Source organism: Salminus brasiliensis, chromosome 24, assembly GCF_030463535.1.
Source record: "Salminus brasiliensis chromosome 24, fSalBra1.hap2, whole genome shotgun sequence".
NCBI classification, from domain to species: domain Eukaryota; kingdom Metazoa; phylum Chordata; class Actinopteri; order Characiformes; family Bryconidae; genus Salminus; species Salminus brasiliensis.
The window spans coordinates 3,844,115-3,859,115 of record NC_132901.1 but is presented as its reverse complement, the minus strand read 5'-3'; the positions used below and the strand labels follow the sequence as shown (position 1 = coordinate 3,859,115).

Genomic DNA, 15,001 nt, shown 5'->3' with positions numbered 1-15,001 from the left:
CTAAGACAGCAGCAGATTAAACCAGTGGTGAACTTTCCCACCTTCCAGAATCCGCCGTTCACTCTCATCATTTATCAGACGGAGTCGTCGTCATTAAGACGAGGGTAAACAGTTCCCAGCCTTACATGGGAATTTCCTTAAGCAAGACAAAGCACGTCAAGTGTACCCATTCCCAGCTACACACACTGCTGGGGCTTCCTGTAAAGACTTTAGGGACTCTACACTATATTGACAAAAGTATTGGGACGCCTGTTCATTCACTGCTTCTTCCAAAATTAACGGCATTTAAAAGAGTTGATCCTGCTTTTGTTGGGGTAACTCTCTCTACTGCCAGGGAAGACACCTTTCTACTAAAATTTGGAGGAGCACTGCTGTGAGAATTTGATTGCATTCAGTGACGAGAGCGTTAGTCAGCTCAGGATTATCACCAACTCACCTCATCCCCAACTCATCCCAGACTTATTGGATGGAGCACCATCATTCCATAAAGCACAGCTCCACAGCTCCACAGCTCAACGCTGGAGCTCCTTATACCCATTTTTACCTGTTGATGAAACGGGCCAACTTCAGACGGTTTGTCTCCTCTGCTCTGAAGGCTGCTCTGTTCTCAGGACCTGAAACACAACCCAGGAGATACGCATTGGAGACGGAAGCACGTCTAAGGATCAGAAATCCTTAAAATTCAGATCTTCCTCTTCATTTCTAGTAGTTTTTCTTTCCTTCGCCTCCTCGATCACAACTCTAGATATTTTAGCTTCTACTGTTTTTTCTCTAAGCAGTCATTCTCATTTTCCATGGCTAACCTGATCCTCGGTAGGAACGCTGCACTGGAACCAGTCGTGCTTCAGGATCTGCTTCACTTTGGGCCTCTGGGATGGGTTGCGCTGCAGACACCTCCTAATCAGATTGCAGCATTCTGTGCAGAGGGACGGGATTGGATTGGATGTGAGAGAGATACTTAAGTACATTTCAGAAAGACGACCGTGCAGAACACGTCGTCCTGAACTTCTAAGAGTCTCTCGAGGAGGCTCTCAGATATCTCACCATTGGATAGGTGGTCCTTGAAGCTCAGAAGCCCCTCCACGATTTCCTGCTCGTCTGTAAAGGGAAGGTGTCCACTAACCAGCCTGAACAGTAGGACTCCTAGAGACCAGACTGTCGCAGGACTGGCGTGGTACCTCCCCTTTAGAAAGAACTCTGGGGGGCAGTACTGAAAGGTGCCTGAGAACATAAAAGAAGAAGAGCGTCCAGCTCGTTACCTTTCCAGTGAAGTGGCCATGAGAGGGACACATGGGTCCTCTCAGACTCATGTTTCTAAGGTAACGTGTAAATTTCGTCCCTAGACTCCAGTTTACCTGCAAATTCACGGTATCCGCCTTTCTTGACCCAGTCCCCGCAGCCGAAGTCGATCAGCTTGATCTCTGAGGTGTCTGTGTTGATCAGGAAGTTCTCCAGTTTGATGTCTCTGTGCAGGACACCTCGCTTCTGGCACGTTCTTGCTGCCTCCACCGTCTGGAGCATGATGTCCCTGGCTATCTCTTCACTTACCGAACCTCCCCACTGGTCGATCAAGGACTGCAAGTCCTGGCAAGGATCTGGGCGCTCCAGGACCAGGATGTAGCGCTCAGGCTCGTCGAACCACTCGATGAGCTTCACCACATTGCTGGTGGGTGGCTGGCTCATCCTGTTCATTAGAGCCACCTCCATGGGCACGGTCCTGAGCTGAACAGGCTGGAAGAACAGAAACGCAGGGCAAGGTTGGTGGAAAGGTGAGTGCAGTGAAGTCTGGGAGCGTGATGTGTGATCGGACAGTAAAACCTGGCTTCCAGGTGCACTTACGCATTGGACGTATTCATCGTCGTCCCGCTTGGTGACGAATTTAACGGCCACCTGCAGACAGAGAGGAGACGAGGTGTGAATGTTATGAGGACTGAAAAGGGAACAGATGAGATAATGAAGTTCTGGAGGGGTGATTTAAGAACCTGTAGGCCGTCGGAAACCCGGGTTCCCTCGAAGACGGCGCCGAAGCCTCCTTCTCCCAGTTTCTCTCCAGTGACGTAGAGAGAGGCAAAAGTGTCTGTGGAAAACAAACAGTGTTGAAGCTGAACATCAGCTCTCTCCCCATCATCTCTCAGGAGTCTATCTATTAGCAGCACAGGCTATTGCACTAAATACTGGACCACTTCCTTGTGTGCAGTGGTCTGGCCAATGAGCTAACCTGGCTTGATGTCGCTCCGCTGTCTTCTGGTCATTATCTTGGGCTGGCTAACTTCTCCCTTCCTTCTCTTCCTTACCGGGCTTTTACTTCTGGCAACCTCGGTTGTTCTCTGTGAGAACCTCTGGCTGCCCTCCTCCTTTCTTTTCCTCTTTCGCCGCCCAACATCTAAATACAGGACATAAGGGTTGGAGTCTGTACAGACTGACGTCTAGAATGGAGTAGGTAGTGCCTACAATTCTCTTAGCTCTTAATGAAGCTCCTAACAGAGCTTATTCCAGTTCACATCACAGAGAGTAAACATGGATCCCGAGACCTAAATCTAAAATCTAATCAAAGCAACAAAGTGTGGATCTGTAAGATCAGATTCCAGCAGAACTGTATGAATGACCTGTAGCTGTAGACTCCTGCTCCATCATCTACTGCTGGATGAAGAACCTGCAATTCCCTACAGCTAAGACAATAACTAACACTGTGGCTAAGCCAGTTGCTAATACTGTCGCTAAGCCAACAGCTAAGAATGTGACTAAGCCAATAGCTAAGACTGTCTCTAACGCTATTGCTAAGCTAGTCACTAATACTATAAGCTAAACCAGTGGCTAAGTCTAATGCTAAGCCAACAGCTAAAACTGTCACTAAGCCAGTGGCTAGGACAATCCCTAAGACTGTCTCTAAGACAATCACTGAGTTAGTCTCTAAGACTATGATTAAGGTAGTAGCTAAGACTGTGACTAAGCCAAAAACTACGACAGTCGCTAAGTCGCTAAGCCAATCAGTGAGACTGTCGCTAGGACAATCACCAGTTTAGTCTCTAAGACTATGACTAAGCTAATAGCTAAGGCTGTGACCAAGCCAATAACTACGGTAGTCACTAAATCGCTAAGCCAGTCAGTGAGACTAAAACTGTCACTAAGACAATCACTAAGACTGTCGCTAAGACTACCACTAAGACGTTCACTAAGACTATCGCTAAGTGAACCGCTACGACTGCTGCTAAGTCAATCGCTAAGACAAACGTCAGGACCAAGTCGGACAGCTTGTCTCTTCCTCAGTGTCCTGAGAAGAAGTGAAGGAGTTCCGAGCTCGGAAGACTGTGACAGGGAGCTCCACCATTGTGATGTCATCAATAGAAAGAGCTGCTCGGTTGCCATGGCGAGTTCCGTCCAGTGTCCGCGTGTCCTCTGTTCACCTGCAGTTAAAACAGGAAGATGCTTTTATGAGATGGTTTGTCTTTGCTGAGAAAATAAAACAGGAGATCAAACGAACGATGTAACAATGCTCATTAACATCAATCAATCAATCAATTTGATCCTATTTTTAAATTGTAAGAGAGAGCTTTACATCATCGCTTCACTCTGTAAGATCTTCTCCCTCTGTAATACTTACTGTTGACCAGTAGGTGGCGTACTGTCTCAGCTGCTGTCTGTAGGAGATGCAGCTGGTGCATGTAGAGACACTCTTCTGCAGCACACGTCTACTACAGTCGTCCTCCTCAGATCTGCACTGACCTCCCTGGACTTTCCCGTTGTACTGTGTGTTGGTCAGTCCACTCAGGGCTGGTAATGTGGGCGTTGAGAAGCTACCAGCTGTAGTCCATCATGATCACTAACAGGAAGTTAGCAAGAAGACCTGACCATAGCAGGTTTGAAGACATTTTGGAGGCTCACTTCCCAGTTTCATTGGTGTAGCCTTCAGCTAGGAAGGGAACTCGGGTCTCCCATCCATGAATAAGGGTCTTCCACATTCATTGGCTTATGTCAGGCTAACGTTGGCTAACAGTCTAATGCTAAATAATGTAGCAGGCTAAACCAGACACGTATAAAGCACTAGAGACCCAGACTTGAGTAAAAGTGACTTGAGTGGCACTCAGGTACTCAACATTTTCTGTACAATGCTGAGGCGGCTTCATCAAACCCGGTGACAGCGCCATCTAGTGCTCTGGAGGTGATGATGTGGGTTTGAAATGGTTTGTTATAATTGTAACGAATAACGATGCAGCACATAAACAATGTAAACACTAAAATATGTAGTAAAAAAGTATATAATACTCCAGTAGATACAGATACAGTATTTTAGTACTTTAGTACAGTAGTGAAGTAGATCTACCTCTGTACCATAAATCTCTGTCCTTAGCAACTAAAGCCGTTTCTGCCGGTTAGCCTCACTAGCAAGTGGCTTAAGGCTACAATTATCCAATGGGAAGCTCTTATCTATTTGCTTAGTTAAATCTAGTGGTGGACAGGCAGTATATGTATATATAAGTATATTGTGTTGAGAATCGTACAGTCGGCCGACGTGTCCAGCTGTTGAAAATATCTACAATATAGTCCATTATCTGAATGCTACAGTTCTTCAGAGGCTAACCACCCCACCGTTGAGGTTCCTCCTGTAGGAGCTTCCTGGTGCTATGCGTTGTAATGGACCCGGCTGAGGAACACGGCTACGAAGACCACTCTACATCTACCAACATGAATACACACAACACACTGCTGTATTGCTAGCATACTGGACGGGGCTCCTGCTGACTCCTACATGCTGTAGTCTCTCAGTGAGGCGGGGACAGTATGGCTGAGCGGCTGAATTAGTGTGTAGTGATATGGACACTGTTTCAGGACAAGGTCAAAGCTAATACACCTTCTGTGCTCTTCTCTGAAAGACGCTTCTTCATCTAGATGAAGATACTGTATGAGCTTCCCAAATCAAGGCCTTGTCTGGATGGCTGAAAGCAGATGGGCTGAATCAAGGCCTTGTCTGAATTAAAAGTCTGGAGATGAGCAGATGTTTCCACCTCCTGAAGTGGACTGAAATGGGCTTGGTGGATCACATGGTTTACAGGAAGAGTGCTACGCTAGCATCAGTCCACCGTAGTCCAGACGAGAGCATTGATTAAAGGGATAGTTTCAGCTCAGAGATCAGCTGTAGTCTAGGGAAGAGTGTGGAAGAGCGAGCTTCTGAACCAGTGAAGAGGTCCAGTGATGTAGGATAGTTGGTAAGGAGGACTGTTCTGGGTTGAGTCTGAATCTGAGGAATTGGGCCTGTTCGTGAGGGAGGATGTGGTGTGGTAGTAGATGATGAAGGTGGTGTAAAATAAGAAGGGTTTAATGAGGTGGTGAAGATGTGATGTAATGGGTTTACATTTGTTGAGTTCCTGAGGTGTGTGTTAATGAGGTTTCTAATGGGGTTAGTGTTACTGTTTGAGGTGTGTGTTAATGAGGTTTCTAATGGGGTTAGTGTTACTGTTTGAGGTGTGTGTTAATGAGGTTTCTAATGGGGTTAGTGTTACTGTTTGAGGTGTGTGTTAATGAAGTTTCTCATGGGGATATTCTTACTGTTTGAGGTGTGTGTTGATGAGGTTTCTACTGGGGTTAGTGTTACAGTTTGAGGTGTGTGTTAATGAGGTTTCTAATGGGGTGAGTGTTAATGTTTGAGGTGTGTGTTAATGAAGTTTCTCATGGGGTGAGTGTTAATGTTTGATGTGTGTGTTAATGAGGTATCTAATGGGGTTAGTGTTACTGTTTAAGGTGTGTTAATAAGGTTTCTAATGGGGTTAGTGTTACTGTTTGAGGTGTGTGTTAATGAAGTTTCTCATGGGGATATTCTTACTGTTTGAGGTGTGTGTTAATGAGGTTTCTGATGGGGTTAGTGTTACTGTTTGAGGTGTGTGTTGATGAGGTTTCTACTGGGGTTAGTGTTACTGTTTGTGGTGTGTGTTAATGAGGTTTCTAATGGGGTTAGTATTCCTGTTTGATGTGTATGTTAATGCAGTTTTTAATGGGGTTAGTTTTACTGTTTGAGGTGTGTGTTAATGAGGTTTCTAATGGGGTGAGTGTTAATGTTTGAGGTGTGTGTTAATGAAGTTTCTAATGGGATTAGTGTTACTGTTTAAGATGTGTGTTAATGAGGTTTCTAATGGGGTGAGTGTTAATGTTTGAGGTGTGTGTTAATGAAGTTTCTAATGGGGTTATTGTTACTGTTTGCGGTGTGTGTTAATGAAGTTTCTAATGGGGTTAGTGTTACTGTTTGAGGTGTGTGTTAATGAGGTTTATAATGGGGTTAGTGTTACTGTTTGTGGTGTGTGTTAATGAGGTTTCTGATGGGGTTAGTGTTATTGTTTGAGGTGTGTGTTAATGAGGTTTCTGATGGGCTTAGTGTTACTCTTTGCGGTTTCTAATGAGGTTAGTCTTACTGTTTGAGGTGTGTGTTAATGAGGTTTCTTCTGGTGTTAGTGTTACTGTTTGAGGTGTGTTAATAAGGTTTCTAATGAGGTTAGTCTTACTGTTTGAGGTGTGTGTTAATCAGATTTCGACTGGGGTTAGTGTTACTGTTTGAGGTGTGTCGTAATGAGATTTATAATGGGGTTAGTATTATTGTTTGAGGCATGTGTTAATGAGGTTTCTGATGGGGTTAGTGTTACTGTTTGAGGTGTGTGTTAATGAGGTTTCTGATTGGGTTAGTGTTACTGTTTGAGGTGTGTGTTAATGAGGTATCTAATGGGGTTAGTTTTACTGTTTGAGGTGTGTGTTAATGAGGTTTCTACTGGTGTTAGTGTTACTGTTTGAGGTGTGTGTTAATGAGGTTTCTAATGGGCTTAGTGTTACTCTTTGCGGTTTATAATGAGGTTAGTCTTACTGTTTGAGGTGTGTGTTAATGAGGTTTCTTCTGGTGTTAGTGTTACTGTTTGAGGTGTGTTAATAAGGTTTCTAATGGGGTAAGTGTTACTGTTTGGGGTGTGTGTTAATGAGGTTTCTAATGGGGTTAGTGTTACTGTTTGAGGTGTGTCGTAATGAGGTTTATAATGGGGTTAGTGTTACAGTTTGAGGTTTATGTTAATGCAGTTTCTAATGGGGTTAGTCTTACTGTTTGATGTGTGTGTTAATGAGGTTTCTTCTGATGTTAGTGTTACTGTTTGAGGTGTGTTAATAAGGTTTCTAATGGGGTTAGTGTTACTGTTTGAGGTGTGTGTTAATGAAGTTTCTGATGGGCTTAGTGTTACTGTTTGCGGTTTCTAATGGGGTTAGTGTTACTGTTTGAGGTGTGTGTTAATGAGGTTTCTGATGGGGTTAGTATTACTGTTTGAGGTGTGTGTTAATGAGGCATTCATCAGTCATTGAATAGATGTTAAGTCAACGTTAAACTGTCGCCGTTAACGTCATTCATTGAATCCATAATCCAATCTTATGTTGATTCAGCGTCAATTTTGCTCCCTAAATTCATACTGAATCAACCCTGAAATTTTAACAAAACATCAACAGAAGATCGACGCCACCTCAGACATCTTTAAACCTTTTAAAAATATGATTACTGGTAAATTATAGTAAATCAACCCTGCTTTATGCAGCACAGGTCATTTTGAGGAAAGGAAATAGTGAAGATCAGACGTGAGACCAGACGTGAGGTCAGACTAGTCATCTAGCACTAACGCCAAGTCTTACCTCTCCAATCAGTCACTTCCTCCACCAAGTTCTACTCCGATAGCAATCAGTCATTAAACAGATGTTGAGTCAATGCTAAACTGTCGACGTTAATTCATTGAATCAATTAATTGAATCATTCACTGAATCAATTATCTAATCTGATGATAATTCAGTGTCACTTTTGCACCCTGAATTCATACTGAATCAACAGCACTTCAGTCATCTTTAAACCTTTTAAAAATCTGATTACTGAGGTAAAATACGGTAAATCAGCCCTGCTTTATGGTCAGCAAGGGTCATTTTGGGGAAAACAGTATAGTGAAAAGAGACTTAAAGAAACTTGTCCAATATAGAATTAAATTTTTAAAAATATCTGAAAACATCACCACAGTAAAACAAAAAAGCTATTAAATAAAAATATGAAATATGTATAAATAAATACCCACATTTATGCTCACAAACCCGTCCTGAAAAACTTTTATGGTGTGAATGAGCGTTTATGGTTAGCTAGCTCCCCGTGCTAATGACTGAAAAAAGACGTAGCTAGTTAGCTAACTAATGGGAATGTAATATGACAAAAATCACAATCACATGCTAAACTACGTCAAATATCCATGTTATATTTGATATATTTGACATAGATGACAACAACGTGGTAATCTTGTGCATCTAGGGCGGAAATGCTGACTTCGGGGAAGTGGCTGATAATGGGGACGGCTGTTGTGAAAAAGCTTGGCCATGTGAAAAGATTCAGATTTGAAAACTTCTTTTAAACCATTAAAGTCGGATTTCATTACAACATAATGTTACTTAGCTACGTAGCTACAATTCCCTCATGCTAATTAAAACCACACTATCTAATACCTAAAGGTCATTAGCATAAAAGTAATGCCATTAACGTTCCATTACAGCTAGTTAGCTTGTTAGCTAGCTAAAGTCCTCAGTCATAACCAGACGTTTTACCACAGTAATGTGAAAGTGATTTAGTTAAAGCTTTAAAATAATCAATATTCAGTTAGAACTGATACATATTGCCAATATTCACTCAGAAATGGATCAGTTTTACCTCATGAAGTGTTTTTTTACCTCAGAGGCAGCAGTTAGCCGTTAGCGTCTGTTTATTGCCTGAAGGAGCTCGTCAGTTATTACTCAGTGTATATGACTGACTGGCCGCATACCATAGCACAACCTAGCCTAGCGTAGCGTAGCTTAGAACTGTAGCAAATCCAAATCCGAACAAACGTATTTGCTGTAACTATTCTCAAGTCTTACTGGATGGTGTTGCTTTCTAAGTTCTCGCTGTGTCCAGTCAGCACAGTCAGTAGCCGGTCAGCCTAGCGTTAGCTTTACCAAAGCTATTAAAAGTAGATTAGCATCTCAGTCCTTCAGCACTAATAACTGTAGCACTGATTGCTATTTTGCGTCTAGCATTAGCTTTTAGCCTCTGCCCAGCCATTCTCCCTTCTCTTGTGTGGCTGGAGTTAGCATTTAGGCTCTGTTTAATTGTTTATATGACATATTATTTTATGTCTCATTTAACAGAAGGTAAAACAGATAAATCCACCACTGAATCTGACTAATCATAGCCAAGTTGTCCAGAGACGTGTCTTATGGCTACAGCTGGTCATCGTTTCAGCTCTGAAGACTCTGCTCGGCTCCAGATGCCTCCACATGTTCTAACACTGAAGGTAGAACCGTTGTTAGCTGTTAGCTGTTAGCGTCAGTATGATGTACAGTAATGCTTTCTGAAATGGAGTGAATCATCAGTGATAATAAACACATTCACCTGAGCAGTGCTCTAAAAATCTTTATTTTGATCAGGGGCGTTCAGACCAGGCCATCAGCTTCTGATCATATGGGAGGAGACTGTAAGGGAAGGGGGAGAACTCTGAGAACTCTGGGCTGGAGCTCTCAGGTGGCTTCTGCTTGGTGGGAGAAGGACGGAGCTGGAATTTATAGGAGGTCAGATTGGTCAGAGGATAAGTCTGTTAGTTCAGACCATGCCATCAGCTTCTGATAATATGAGAGGGGGCTGTAAGGGGGGTGGGGGTTGAAAGTATGGAGGTCAGATAAGTAAGACGGACGTCCGATTAAATACTCCATTGAATTTAGCCTGTTGTGTCGCTAGTGAATAAGGCTAGAATCCGGGCCTAGACCCCTAAGGAGCAAGCCGAGGGCAACGGTGGCAAGGAAAAACTCCCTGAGAAGCCAGGAAGAAACCTTGAGAGGAACCCAGGCTCAGTAGGGGAACCCATCCTCCTCTGGTTGGCGCCGGATTGTGGAAAAGTACTTCTTAGTCCTTCCTTACTTCTACACGTACTTCTTACTAACGACGGACGTAATGTGGAGACCGGCTGCTAGAAGACAGCAGAATAACGGAAAGCTGAGAAAGCCGAGGGAGGGTCAGCCGATCCTGCGACGGGTCAGCAAGACGACGCACCTGGGGAGTCGTGCAGAATGGAGGAGCCAGTCCAGAGGCTTCTACTCCAGGCACTGACAGTGGAGGGGCGCATGGACTACGGTCGAGGGAACTGAGGTACTGCAGCGAGAGGGAGCGGCGGAGCTCGGGGAACAAGCTCTACGCCTAGGAGGGTCCGCAGATTAAGGGCAGAAGACGCGCGAAGATTCGAGCAGCGGTCCGAGGTGTGGCCAGAGGGGAAGGTGAAGGCATGGAGTGAGGAAAAAGTGATGGGGCAGAGTCGAGGCTAGAAGGGGCGGGAGTTGGCAGATGGCATGACCTAGGGATGAGTTCTGGAGGAACCAGGCAACCAAGGATGGAGGAAAGGAGGAATCCTGAAACACACACAATCAACACAGCAGCAGCAGCAGCTTCTACTCAGCGCAGCAGTGAGCTAAAGGCTAACCGCTTCACAGGCTTTTGGTTCATACACTGTTTGGTGCTTCTGTCCAAAAAAAGGCTTCTAAGCTCTACGAGAAGTGGGGAGCGCTTAGCGCTTAAAGGGAATGAGGTCATCTTCACTGTAAGAGTGAACTGGCCCTCTGTCCCGCCCCCCTCTCGGAGCTCTGCTGACCCCCATTTCCACAAACACTGGTGTCAGGCCTCTAAGACAGCAGCAGATTAAACCAGTGGTGAACTTTCCCACCTTCCAGAATCCGCCGTTCACTCTCATCATTTATCAGACGGAGTCGTCGTCATTAAGACGAGGGTAAACAGTTCCCAGCCTTACATGGGAATTTCCTTAAGCAAGCCAAAGCACGTCAAGTGTACCCATTCCCAGCTACACACACTGCTGGGGCTTCCTGTAAAGACTTTAGGGACTCTACACTATATTGACAAAAGTATTGGGACACCTGTTCATTCACTGCTTCTTCCAAATTTAAGGGTATTTAAAAGAGTTGATCCTGCTTTTGTTGGGGTAACTCTCTCTACTGCCAGGGAAGAAGGCTTTCTACTAAAATTTGGAGGAGCACTGCTGTGAGAATTTGATTGCATTCAGTGACGAGAGCGTTAGTCCGCTCAGGATTATCACCAACTCACCTCATCCCCAACTCATCCCAGACTTATTGGATGGAGCACCATCATTCCATAATGCACAGCTCCACAGCTCCACGCTGGAGCTCCTTATACCCATTTTTACCTGTTGATGAAACGGGCCAACTTCAGACGGTTTGTCTCCTCTGCTCTGAAGGCTGCTCTGTTCTCAGGACCTGAAACACAACCCAGGAGATACGCATTGGAGACGGAAGCACGTCTAAGGATCAGAAATCCTTAGAATTCAGATCTTCCTCTTCATTTCTAGTAGTTTTTCTTTCCTTCGCCTCCTCGATCACAACTCTAGATATTTTAGCTTCTACTGTTTCTTCTCTAAGCAGTCATTCTCATTTTCCATGGCTAACCTGATCCTCGGTAGGAACGCTGCACTGGAACCAGTCGTGCTTCAGGATCTGCTTCACTTTGGGCCTCTGGGATGGGTTGCGCTGCAGACACCTCCTAATCAGATTGCAGCATTCTGTGCAGAGGGACGGGATTGGATTGGATGGGAGAGAGATACTTAAGTACATTTCAGAAAGACGACCGTGCAGAACACGTCGTCCTGAACTTCTCAGAGTCTCTCGAGTAGGCTCTCAGATATCTCACCATTGGATAGGTGGTCCTTGAAGCTCAGAAGCCCCTCCACGATTTCCTGCTCGTCTGTAAAGGGAAGGTGTCCACTAACCAGCCTGAACAGTAGGACTCCTAGAGACCAGACTGTCGCAGGACTGGCGTGGTACCTCCCCTTTAGAAAGAACTCTGGGGGGCAGTACTGAAAGGTGCCTGAGAACATAAAAGAAGAAGAGCGTCCAGCTCGTTACCTTTCCAGTGAAGTGGCTATGAGAGGGACAAATGGGTCCTCTCAGGCTCATGTTTCTAAGGTAACGTGTAAATTTCGTCCCTAGACTCCAGTTTACCTGCAAATTCACGGTATCCGCCTTTCTTGACCCAGTCCCCGCAGCCGAAGTCGATGAGCTTGATCTCTGAGGTGTCTGTGTTGATCAGGAAGTTCTCCAGTTTGATGTCTCTGTGCAGGACACCTCGCTTGTGGCACGTTCTTGCTGCCTCCACCGTCTGGAGCATGATGTCCCTGGCTATCTCTTCACTGACCGAACCTCCCCACTGGTCGATCAAGGACTGCAAGTCCTGACAAGGATCTGGGCGCTCCAGGACCAGGATGTAGCGCTCAGGCTCATCGAACCACTCGATGAGCTTCACCACATTGCTGGTGGGTGGCTGGCTCATCCTGTTCATTAGAGCCACCTCCATGGGCACGGTCTTGAGCTGAACAGGCTGCAGGAACAGGAGTGCAGGGCAAGGTTGGTGGAAAGGTGAGTGCAGTGAAGTCTGGGAGCGTGATGTGTGATCGGACAGTAAAACCTGGCTTCCAGGTGCACTTACGCATTGGACGTATTCATCGTCGTCCCGCTTGGTGACGAATTTAACGGCCACCTGCAGACAGAGAGGAGACGAGGTGTGAATGTTATGAGGACTGAAAAGGGAACAGATGAGATAATGAAGTTCTGGAGGGGTGATTTAAGAACCTGTAGGCCGTCGGAAACCCGGGTTCCCTCGAAGACGGCGCCGAAGCCTCCTTCTCCCAGTTTCTCTCCAGTGACGTAGAGAGAGGCAAAAGTGTCTGTGGAAAACAAACAGTGTTGAAGCTGAACATCAGCTCTCTCCCCATCGTCTCTCAGGAGTCTATCTAATAGCAGCACAGGCTATTGCACTAAATACTGGACCACTTCCTTGTGTGCAGTGGTCTGGCCAATGAGCTAACCTGGCTTGATGTCGCTCCGCTGTCTTCTGGTCATTATCTTGGGCTGGCTAACTTCTCCTTTCCTTCTCTTCCTTACCGGGCTTTTACTCCTGGCAACCTCGGTTGTTCTCTGTGAGAACCTCTGGCTGCCCTCCTCCTTTCTTTTCCTCTTTCGCCGCCCAACATCTAAATACAGGACATAAGGGTTGGAGTCTGTACAGACTGACGTCTAGAATGGAGTAGGTAGTGCCTACAATTCTCTTAGCTCTTAATGAAGCTCCTAACAGAGCTTATTCCAGTTCACATCACAGAGAGTAAACATGGATCCCGAGACCTAAATCTAAAATCTAATCAAAGCAACAAAGTGTGGATCTGTAAGATCAGATTCCAGCAGAACTGTATGAATGACCTGTAGCTGTAGACTCCTGCTCCATCATCTACTGCTGGATGAAGAACCTGCAATTCCCTACAGCTAAGACAATAACTAACACTGTGGCTAAGCCAGTTGCTAATACTGTCGCTAAGCCAACAGCTAAGAATGTGACTAAGCCAATAGCTAAGACTGTCTCTAACGCTATTGCTAAGCTAGTCACTAATACTATAAGCTAGGCCAGTGGCTAAGTCTAATGCTAAGCCAACAGCTAAAACTGTCACTAAGCCAGTGGCTAGGACAATCCCTAAGACTGTCTCTAAGACAATCACTAAGTTAGTCTCTAAGACTATGACTAAGCTAATAGCTAAGGCTGTGACTAAGCCAATAACTACGGTAGTCACTAAATCGCTAAGCCAGTCAGTGAGACTAAAACTGTCACTAAGACAATCACTAAGACTGCCGCTAAGACTACCACTAAGACGTTCACTAAGACTGTCGCTAAGTGAACCGCTACGACTGCTGCTAAGTCAATCGCTAAGACAAACGTCAGGACCAAATCGGACAGCTTGTCTCTTCCTCAGTGTCCTGAGAAGAAGTGAAGGAGTTCCGAGCTCGGAAGGCTGTGACAGGGAGCTCCACCATTGTGATGTCATCAATAGAAAGAGCTGCTCGGTTGCCATGGCGAGTTCCGCCCAGTGTCCGCGTGTCCTCTGTTCACCTGCAGTTAAAACAGGAAGATGCTTTTATGAGATGATTTGTCTTTGCTGAGAAAATAAAACAGGAGATCAAACGAACGATGTAACAATGCTCATTAACATCAATCAATCAATCAATGTGATCATATTTTTTAAATTGTAAGAGAGAGCTTTACATCATCGCTTCCCTCTGTAAGATCTTCTCCCTCTGTAATACTTACTGTTGACCAGTAGGTGGCGTACTGTCTCAGCTGCTGTCTGTAGGAGATGCAGCTGGTGCATGTAGAGACACTCTTCAGCAGCACACGTCTACTACAGTCGTCCTCCTCAGATCTGCACTGACCTCCCTGGACTTTCCCGTTGCACTGTGTGTTGGTCAGTCCACTCAGGGCTGGTAATGTGGGCGTTGAGAAGCTACCAGCTGTAGTCCATCATGATCACTAACAGGAAGTTAGCAAGAAGACCTGACCATAGCAGGTTTGATGACATTTTGGAGGCTCACTTCCCAGTTTCATTGGTGTAGCCTTCAGCTAGGAAGGGAACTCGGGTCTCCCATCCATGAATAAGGGTCTTCCACATTCATTGGCTTATGTCAGGCTAACGTTGGCTAATAGTCTAATGCTAAATAACGTAGCAGGCTAAACCAGACACGTATAAAGCACTAGAGAACCAGACTTGAGTAAAAGTGACTTGAGTGGCACTCAGGTGCTAAACATTTTCTGTACAATGCTGAGGCGGCTTCATCAAACCCGGTGACAGCGCCATCTAGTGCTCTGGAGGTGATGATATGGGTTTGAAATGGTTTGTTATAATTGTATCGAGTAACGATGCAGCACATAAACAATGTAAACACTAAAATATGTAGTGAAGTAAAAAAGTATATAATACTCCAGTAGATACAGATACAGTATTTTAGTACTTTAGTACAGTAGTGAAGTAGATCTACCTCTGTACCATAAATCTCTGTCCTTAGCAACTAAAGCCGTTTCTGCCGGTTAGCCTCACTAGCAAGTGGCTTAAGGCTACAATTATCCAATGGGAAGCTCTTATCT

The 15,001-nt window shown here is 45.1% G+C and overlaps 2 protein-coding genes across 2 annotated transcripts; both read right to left on the bottom strand.

The window, feature by feature from the left end:
• Window positions 1-566: 566 nt before the first annotated feature.
• Window positions 567-3,662, bottom strand: LOC140546336 (serine/threonine-protein kinase pim-1-like). Its single transcript, XM_072669525.1, has 8 exons — window positions 3,602-3,662; window positions 2,219-2,383; window positions 1,983-2,077; window positions 1,840-1,890; window positions 1,356-1,731; window positions 1,045-1,221; window positions 804-916; window positions 567-614 (listed from the first exon to the last, which is right to left on the bottom strand). The coding sequence occupies exons 1-8, from the start codon at window positions 3,660-3,662 to the stop codon at window positions 567-569; spliced, it is 1,086 nt and encodes a 361-aa protein (XP_072525626.1).
• A 5,784-nt stretch (window positions 3,663-9,446) lies between these two features.
• On the bottom strand, window positions 9,447-14,714 carry LOC140546335 (serine/threonine-protein kinase pim-2-like). Its single transcript, XM_072669524.1, has 9 exons — window positions 14,675-14,714; window positions 12,903-13,067; window positions 12,667-12,761; window positions 12,524-12,574; window positions 12,040-12,415; window positions 11,729-11,905; window positions 11,488-11,600; window positions 10,070-10,207; window positions 9,447-9,575 (listed from the first exon to the last, which is right to left on the bottom strand). The coding sequence occupies exons 1-9, from the start codon at window positions 14,712-14,714 to the stop codon at window positions 9,447-9,449; spliced, it is 1,284 nt and encodes a 427-aa protein (XP_072525625.1).
• Window positions 14,715-15,001: the final 287 nt, after the last annotated feature.